The 8124-nt window shown below is 42.1% G+C and overlaps 1 protein-coding gene across 4 annotated transcripts; it reads left to right on the top strand.

Annotated features, from left to right (window-relative positions):
• Positions 1-354: 354 nt before the first annotated feature.
• On the top strand, positions 355-5802 carry LOC115518477 (integumentary mucin A.1-like). Of its 4 annotated transcripts, none has more exons than XM_030321977.1 (6): positions 355-536; positions 2566-2802; positions 2952-3014; positions 4348-4395; positions 4854-4904; positions 5564-5802. In XM_030321977.1, the coding sequence occupies exons 1-5, from the start codon at positions 467-469 to the stop codon at positions 4892-4894; spliced, it is 459 nt and encodes a 152-aa protein (XP_030177837.1). In that variant the 5' UTR covers positions 355-466; the 3' UTR covers positions 4895-4904; positions 5564-5802. The 4 variants fall into 4 exon arrangements, with proteins under 4 accessions (XP_030177837.1, XP_030177836.1, XP_030177835.1 ...); XM_030321976.1 differs by having other exon boundaries at positions 2494-2802; XM_030321975.1 differs by having other exon boundaries at positions 2440-2802.
• Positions 5803-8124: the final 2322 nt, after the last annotated feature.

Genomic DNA, 8124 nt, shown 5'->3' with positions numbered 1-8124 from the left:
TACAAAATAGCTTTTCAGGGCAGTAGAGGGCTAGGCTCCAGCCTCCATGACAAATTTGCAACCTCCTGAGGCCAGGAGGGGGTATTTTCTGGGACCTGGAGGAGCTAGACTTTCCCCCCTGTCTCTCTGAGAAGCAACAGGTTGGTGGTAATGGTAAGGTGCAACCTAATTTCGCCACAGTCCTTATCAGAATTTTCCATACTTCTAGCTTAGCCCTGCCCCCAGTTCCCTTCCCACCTTTGCTCCAGGGGCATTCTCATCGGGTGGGGCGTGGTTTGCTTTTTCTTTTCTTTTCTTTCCGTCTTTTTTTTTTTTTCTTTTTTTCCCTACAACCACTTGGAAAAGCTGCCTTGAGGGACCTGAGGCTGAGGGTTGCATAAAAGCTCAAGGGAACTCTGTCCATCACACTCAGGACCTGCTTCCTTCCACTTAACCTCCACCAGCCTCTTGCGCTCCCGCTGGCACCATGCTGAGGAAGGCCCTGATAGTCACAGCCTGGTTTACCTTGGCTGTGGCTTACCCTGTAATACTCCCGGGTAAGTGGACCATTGGGAGGTCTGTTGGAGAATGAAACTAAAATTCTTTTATGGGGTGTATGTGTGGGGGGTGTGTGTGTGGGGGAGTGGGGGGGCCTTTCTGCAGAAGGAGCAAAAGACGAAGACTAGCAGTGTATGTTGTAAAGTGAAATGGGTGAAATTATATCCACTTGGTGTTAAGTTGGAGATGGGCAGGTGGCGGAGCCCCGGCGCCTTGGACACATGGAGTGCTAAGCTAAAATGTGGATTAGGTGCTTGAATTGATCTCATAAAGGTAATAAGTTTGGGCTAGATGGGCTTAGGGTGGGTGATGGGAAAACATCACTACCGAGGGTTTTCTGTGGCCCTATTCACTCTTGGGTCCTAAAGAGGCTTTATTCTATTTAGTGCGGGTTGAAAAGTCCTAGGTTGTATCCTCATTTTATAGCACAGTGCAGTTCAGAGTGCTTCAGCAGTTCATTCAGTCACGGGCAATGGAATTCGGGGTGTCTGGAATGGAAACTTATGAATCACACTGAGAAAGGAAAGAAATAGGGGTCTTCCTGAACCGGAGAGAAAAGGAAAGCTTTCCCCTAAGGGCTTTCTTTTCTACTTCTTTCTGAATTCAATTTGATTTCTCGGGAGAAAGGGTGTTCATTCTTTTGCGTTAAAATAATTACTTTCAGGGCCACTGGGTGACCTAGTCAGTTAAGCGTCCAAGTTTTGATTTCGACTTAGCTCATGGTCTCATGATTCGTGAGTTCGAGCCCTGCTTCGGGTTCTGTGCTAACAGTGTGGAGTCTGCTTTGGATTCTCTGTCTTTCTTTCTCTCTGCTCATCCCCCACTCATTCTCTCTTTCTCTCTCTCTCAAAAATAAATAAACGTTAAAAAAAACTTTAAAAATAATTACTTTCCCCCATCCTCTTCCTCCCAGAACTCCCTCTGATACCTTTCAATTGATCAGATGCTGTATTTGGGGTTCTTTACTGCATATGCATGAATGATACAGCATAGTGACTAAATTAGAGAGCTAATGATTTTGGCCTCATTGGCAGTGTGCCCATAACGTGGTCATCGAGGCTAGGCAGCCACAATGACTGGGTATATTTCACTACAGTGAAAGATTCACTACAGGCTCAAGAAGACCCTGGTTGTAAGCTCATCAGGTCTACATGGTTATGATGCTCTTATGGTGAGCAAACCCCCAAATATCTGGATTGTGCATTCTATGGGAGAGACTGGGAAGTTGGGTCCTAGACTTCACCCAGTAAGTGAAAAACTGGTAGGAGTAGCCCATTTTAGAGTTGATTCCATTCTGGTTTATGCACCTTGGAAATAACTGTTTTCCTGGCTCCTTCCCCCTTTTGGTTTCTCTTTTTAGTTTTCAGGAACCTGGAAGGATTATATCCAAGGAAGGATATCCCTGGAGTTTTTATTCGGTTTCTAATTTGTATATAGAGGCACAGTATTGAATTCTTCTTCCTAAACTGACCCTCTCAAAGAAAGGTGGTGTAGCGGGCTTTGAGCATACTCCCAGGTGGCAGTTAAAGTCTTCTGCCCTTTCTAGCACTTGGCAGGACAGAAACTTGTGGTGAGACCACATTTGACTCAATATACTCTTTTATGTTCCAGATTTTCCCCAGAAAAAGATCTAGCTTGAAGTAGTGTAGAGATGGTGAAAATATTCTTCCTAGATAGTACTTAAATAATTCTTCTCCTTCTTCCTCCTCCTCCTCTTCCCCTTCTTCTTCCTTTTCCTCTTCTTCTTCTTCTTCTTCTTCTTCTTCTTCTTCTTCTTCTTCTTTGTCGTCATCTTCTTCTTCTCCTTTTTTTTTTTTTTGGCTCCTCTGGAATTCATTACTGACCTAGACTTGACCACTGACCTTGAGTTGATTAATGCCCTTGGATTTACCGCTGAACTAGAGTCCCCCGCCATCCTGGAGTCATCTACTTACCCGGAGTCCACTGTCACCCCAGAGTCCCCCACCGACCTGGAGTCATCCACCACCACAGAATTCACTGCCACCTTGTTGTTGACCACTGACCCAGAGTCCCCCACCGACCTGGAGTTGTCCACCACCGCGGAGTCCACTGCTGCCCTGAAGTTGACCACTGACCCAGAGTTCTCCACCGATCTGGAATTTTCCACTGACCTGGAGTCCTCCACCGACCTGGAGTTGTCCACTGACCTGGAGTCCACGGCCACCCCAGAGTCAACCACTGACCTACTCTCCATTGGTGTAGAATCGACCACGGATGTGCATCTTGAGAACACACCAACCTTTGGTAGGTGAGGGTTTGGGCTTCAGAGGAGGCCTGGGCAGGAGTTGGTGAGCTCCCATTGCATTTCTGAGAGAAAGCCTACTTTCCTCCAGTGTACTTGATTTCCCAATGTAAGCTGATGATCAAAGCCATCCTCCATTTTGTTGTCCTAGAATTATCTACTGAAGTGGAATCAAACACTGATAGCTCTGAGGAAGCAACTGCTGAGGCTACAGGTAAGGATTTCTGACTTCAAAAATGCAGAAATTTCTTCCTTCCTCCTTTTCCTTGTTTATAGGTCATTGCATAGAAATGTCCTGTGGTAACTTATACATTTGGGGATGCTTTTGCTGCTTTGTTCTCTATGGTAGAGGGAAGTTTTGCCAAAAGTTCTCTGAAACTTGTAGAAAATTGAAACATTTTCCCCGAGTGTCAGAAACCGGAATTGCTTGAATGCCAACATAGCTCCATCCCAGATGTCTGCCCAGACCTGACCAGGACCAGCCTTCAGGGCTTCTCAAAGAGGAGGGGCTTGGTGTCTCCAATGGACTGAAGTATGTGGTGGCCAAAAAGGGGTTGACAATTTCCTTTTCTCTGCCACTTCATTACCATTCAGTTTACATAGAGAACTTTTTGAGAGAAGGTTATGGTAAATGTAAATCTTATTTGAATATAGACTGAACAAAAGAGAAAAGAGATTTAAAAGCTTTATGAGTTAAGCAGTGGTCCTATCTTTGCCCATCCCTCTTTCCAGTCTCTACCTTCTTTCATTTTTCTGTCTTCCACCTAGCCAAGGGGCCATAAGATTTCAATGCTTTCTACCCCCACAAAACAAACCCCAATACTTTAAGGGATGCCTGGGATGTTTGCTAAGAAAGACTCTTGGGTCTTACCTGCAAAAGCAAATTTCTATACGATCTGATTCTTATGTCTGCAAATAATAGCTAAAATTCATCGCGATTGTCTATATTCCAGCACTGCTCTAAGTGTATTGGGGTATCACAGGGAGTAGTGGGAGGAATCTAGAAATGGTATGTTAGTGGAAAGGCCTATTTTGAGAAAGTGTTGTTTCCCTGGCTTTAACATCTTCCTCTTCCACTAATTGTCTTCCTCGAAGAATTGACATCATTTGCAACACGAAGCTCTACTTCACTATTGTGTTCTAATTACCCAAACTGTAATCTGGCTTGATTAAAGAGTTCATCTGTGTTAATGGTGTCTCCCCCTGCCCCCTCCCATGGGGCGTTAGGACAATTCTCATGTTTGACTACAAGATCCATCTGGTCATTTTTGCTAATACACTGGACCTCGTACCTGCTTATCAAGAGATGCTTTCTGACTGTGGAATTTACCCATAAAATGAGGGTCTTTGTTTTTTTCCCCTCACCATAATGTATTTATTTATTTAACTTTTTTTTTCAGTTTTATTGGGATGTAATTGACATCAGCTTAAGGTGTACAATGTAGTGATTTGATATGAATGTATATTGAGAAGTTGTGGTTTTTAATAGAGAAAATCAATGGAAGTTTTAACCTTTTGAGTTAAGAAATGTACTCCTTTATTTCTAGAAAATGTCACTGCCACTTATTCAGAAGAGCCCATGACTAGAGGACCAGGTAAGGCCAAACAGCTTTGTCTTTCTTGCCTATTCTTGGTCTTTAAGGGATTTTTTTTCCTTGGGAGGCTTTCCAGAACAGACTCAGGAAGTGGGACTCTGGTAGGTACTCTGCCTCTGTTTATACCCTTCTCACTCATGTCTGCTCAGCTTCTGGGGGAGAAGAGGGAATGAAGTTATAACAAGTGCACGTGCTGCTCTTAGGGACTTGTAAGTGTGAGTGGAGACCTCCCCTTAAACCAGATCATCCTCATGGAGTGCATCTGTGTTCCATTTATAACAGTAGGATTTCAGGTATGGCAGAGGACCCTGGCAGTTGGGAGAAGGAAGGTGTGGGTGCCACAGACTTAGTGGAGCCCTCTGTTTACCAGGGCTACGTGACGCGGTTAACTGAACGCTAGACCCACTGAGAGTGATCCTTACTGACGTGAATAAAACCATTTCTTTACTTAATTTCAGAAGAGCCCAGCACCTCCGTGGGAAGCAACGAGTATGTCTAAGTACCTTTTTGTAAGTTTCTTCTCTCTGGCCCTGATTCCTTATCAAGGGTTTGATACCATTTTCAGTGCTGGTTTTCGTACACTGGGAAAGGAGTCCAAACTGACAACTTCCAAGATGCTGAGATCAGTTACAAAAGCTCACATGAGCTCAAAGGCAACCTCTTTCCTCTCTGATGTTTGTCTTGATTGTCTGGTTGTTCAGCAACCAAATAAGCATACGATAAACAAGTCTTCTTGCTTGAGTTTCCCAAGATTGCATTTTCCTGTCTATCTTGGATGTGGATTCCAATTCAGTATATGGAGTCTTTTTCAAAGGAAGAGCCTGAAGAAAAGTCCTCAGATTTTCCAATGCACAGACTATATAATTCAGTTAAAAACTGTAAAGCCTCAGAGTTCTGAATCAGGAGGTCCCAGTTTTACTAAGTGGCCTCATTTTGGGCTTTTTTGGGAAGCCTCTAAAATGGTTTCTTCATGAAATAAAGTGGCTACCTGGACAGTGTGTAAATATCTGACTTGAGACACAAGGAGAGGGAGGGAGAATAAGGAGTTTACACCTTAAAGAAATGAAGTCACATGTCCAAGGTCACAGTGGGCAGCGGGAAAGATAGGGGTGATCTGTTGAATGCTAGTTTCTCTTGGTAACTCCTCTTTTTTTTTTTTTAAATTTAGAAAATGAAGCAGATTTTCCATTAGTTGTGACCATCACCCTTCTAACCACAACTTTCTGAGAAGATTCTGAGCTTCTGAACAAGGCTTCCACCCCATTATTGGAGATTGAATATTATAAAGGCCTAGATGTACCTGTTGAAGATAAACAGAGTGACAGGAGTTGTACCCACACAAAGGAGGGGTGTCTTTTAACAGTGTCCCATTTCGCAGGGGCTCAATAAATGTTGATTAGAATTGAATTTTGAGAGGGTTTTTTTATTTTATAAAGGGACAGATTGCTTATTTGCTTTGTGTTAGTACTAATAATCATTTTATTCCTCTCTGGTAGATACTTTATAACCAGGCTTTAACTCTTGATGGCCCCAAGAAAGCATGAAATCAACTATGGAAAATATATTAGTTCTCCTATTCCTGCTGTAACAAATTACTACAAATTTAGTGGCTTAAAACAACACAGACCTATTTTATAGTTTTGTAGCTCAGAAGTCTGAAGGCATCTCACTGGGTTAAAAATGTGTTGCTGGGGCTGAGCTCCTCTCTGGAGACTTTATGGAAGAATCTATTTTCTTGCCTGCTTTGTTTGCCCCTCTTTCATCCTGAAAGTCAGCAGTGGCTGTTTGACTCTCTCATTATATCACAGTCACTGACACTGACTATTGTCCGTCTCTTCCACATTTAGGGACACTAAGAACACATCGGGCCCTACCTGGATAATCCAGGATAATCTCCATTTCAAGGTCAGTTGACTAGCAACCTTAATTCCCATTTGCCATGTAACTTAACATATTCACTGATTCTGGGAATTAGTCAGTGAGCGTCTTTGTGAGGCCATTATTCTTTATACCACAGACAGGACAAGACATCTCACTCTAAAACTGGTTTGGTTCATTACAGGATGGAGATAATTACCCATGCTGTTTTTTTTTTTTTTCTTACACTAGATTTTTACAAGAGGATATATATAATTTATGTAAAATTAGTTGGCGTGGCACATATTTGTAATTTCGCAGTATGCAATAGCGTAAATGACAAACTAAAATGGCAGAAATGTAGAGTGATAGGCAGAGTTGAAAGTGGGGAGAATACAGATTTTAGGTGTATATCTACCACTTGGGAACCCCAGCTTCCTTATGTAAAATGAGTCAGTTATACCGGGTTGATTGAAAATTCCCTTTTTCTTCTTAATATATTTCAACACAGAATACACCAGTGTTTGGGAATATTAACTTAAAGAATTAGTAGCTTACTAGCTTGTGTCAGGGAAAATTATTCCATGCTTTCCAGTGATTTTTACACAACATGCAATAAATCCCTCACTCTTAGGATGAGTTGGCCACAGAGCACATCAGATTTTAGGATTCTTTATCCTGGCTCTATCAAGCCCCTTATCTCAGGTCTTTTCTTCTAAATAGGAAAGTAGTTTCAAGGCCTCTGCTGATCTCTTTTAAGACGATAAATCTATTTCTGTTTTGCCAGTCAACTATTTTTCCAATTTTTCTTCCTATTTTCTCCTTAGTTTCCAGTACATTTCAGCATGGACTTTTATGATGGACCATTGGAATGGTTTATGCAATTTAGCCAGGAAAATGTGATAGCTGCCTCCAGCTAGGCACTCATTAGTACCTATCTAGAATAGAAAAAAAATTTTCATTTCAGATTCTGACTGATTAGTTAAAGGTAGCTGCCTAGAGACTAATGAGATGACTACCAAACCTGGGGATTGGTTGAAGGGGGAATTTGTAACATGTGTGCTGACCATTTGCTGATCCTAGTAGAAGTGGCATTGAAGCTATGGGTTCAGATGAGGTCATTTAGGAATAGTATATATACTGGAGGAGTTAGGCACCTGACAGAGTTATAGAAACTTGACATACAGAGCAAGCAAATGACAAAGAGCCCCACACAATTACTGTCCTCATAATAGCAGCTACCACTGAAGGCTTGCCTATGTGAGGCATGGACTGAGCTGAGAGCTTTACATAAGTTACTTACACCACGTAAATATGTATGATATTATTAATTGCATGCAATTGCGCCCCAAAATAAGTAATATTTGTGCGATTTATAGACAAATATAAATATCAGCTTGAAACATGAAAAAAAAATGCTGTTACAACGCAGTAACAACAACAATAAAGAGTTACAGGACATTTTAGAACAATCATAAGGAAAATTATAAGCCACAATAAACAGAGACCAAAAATAGAATGGTTAATGGCATAAGAGAAATAAAGATAATCCTTAACTATCTGTGGAAGCCTGCTTGGGGGAAAGTGGTACCAAATAGAAGGAGGCCAGTTGTCCTCATAACTTGCTGGCGAGGCTCAGGGGTTACAGGCACAGCTGCTGTTAAGATTAGGCTTAAGGACAGGTGATGATGGTGGTAAAAGAGGCGACAGGAAACAGGTTCATATCCTCCCTTATTCCAGCAGGTGAGATTAGATTTATTCTCTAGAAAATTGACCCAGAAAAGTGCTGGACTTGGGACCACCGTCACTGAAGAAGATACGAGGGAGATGCCATTCTAAAAGCAGGGCAGTGGAGTGAAATGAATGGACAGA

This window comes from Lynx canadensis, chromosome B4 (assembly GCF_007474595.2).
Source record: "Lynx canadensis isolate LIC74 chromosome B4, mLynCan4.pri.v2, whole genome shotgun sequence".
Lineage (NCBI taxonomy): Eukaryota > Metazoa > Chordata > Mammalia > Carnivora > Felidae > Lynx > Lynx canadensis.
The sequence above is the reverse complement of the archived record's forward strand: the minus strand, read 5'-3'. Positions and strand labels throughout refer to the sequence as shown.

What these genes read in the sequence shown, in the direction of transcription:
- LOC115518477 (XM_030321974.1), top strand. Translation starts at nt 467, where the DNA reads ATGCTGAGGAAGGCCCTGATAGTCACAGCCTGGTTTACCTTGGCTGTG. An exon ending in AGCAACTGCTGAGGCTACAG is followed by an intron (nt 3,015 to 4,347) that starts GTAAGGATTTCT and finishes CTTTATTTCTAG; the next exon opens with AAAATGTCACTGCCACTTAT. An exon ending in GCCCATGACTAGAGGACCAG is followed by an intron (nt 4,396 to 4,853) that starts GTAAGGCCAAAC and finishes ACTTAATTTCAG; the next exon opens with AAGAGCCCAGCACCTCCGTG.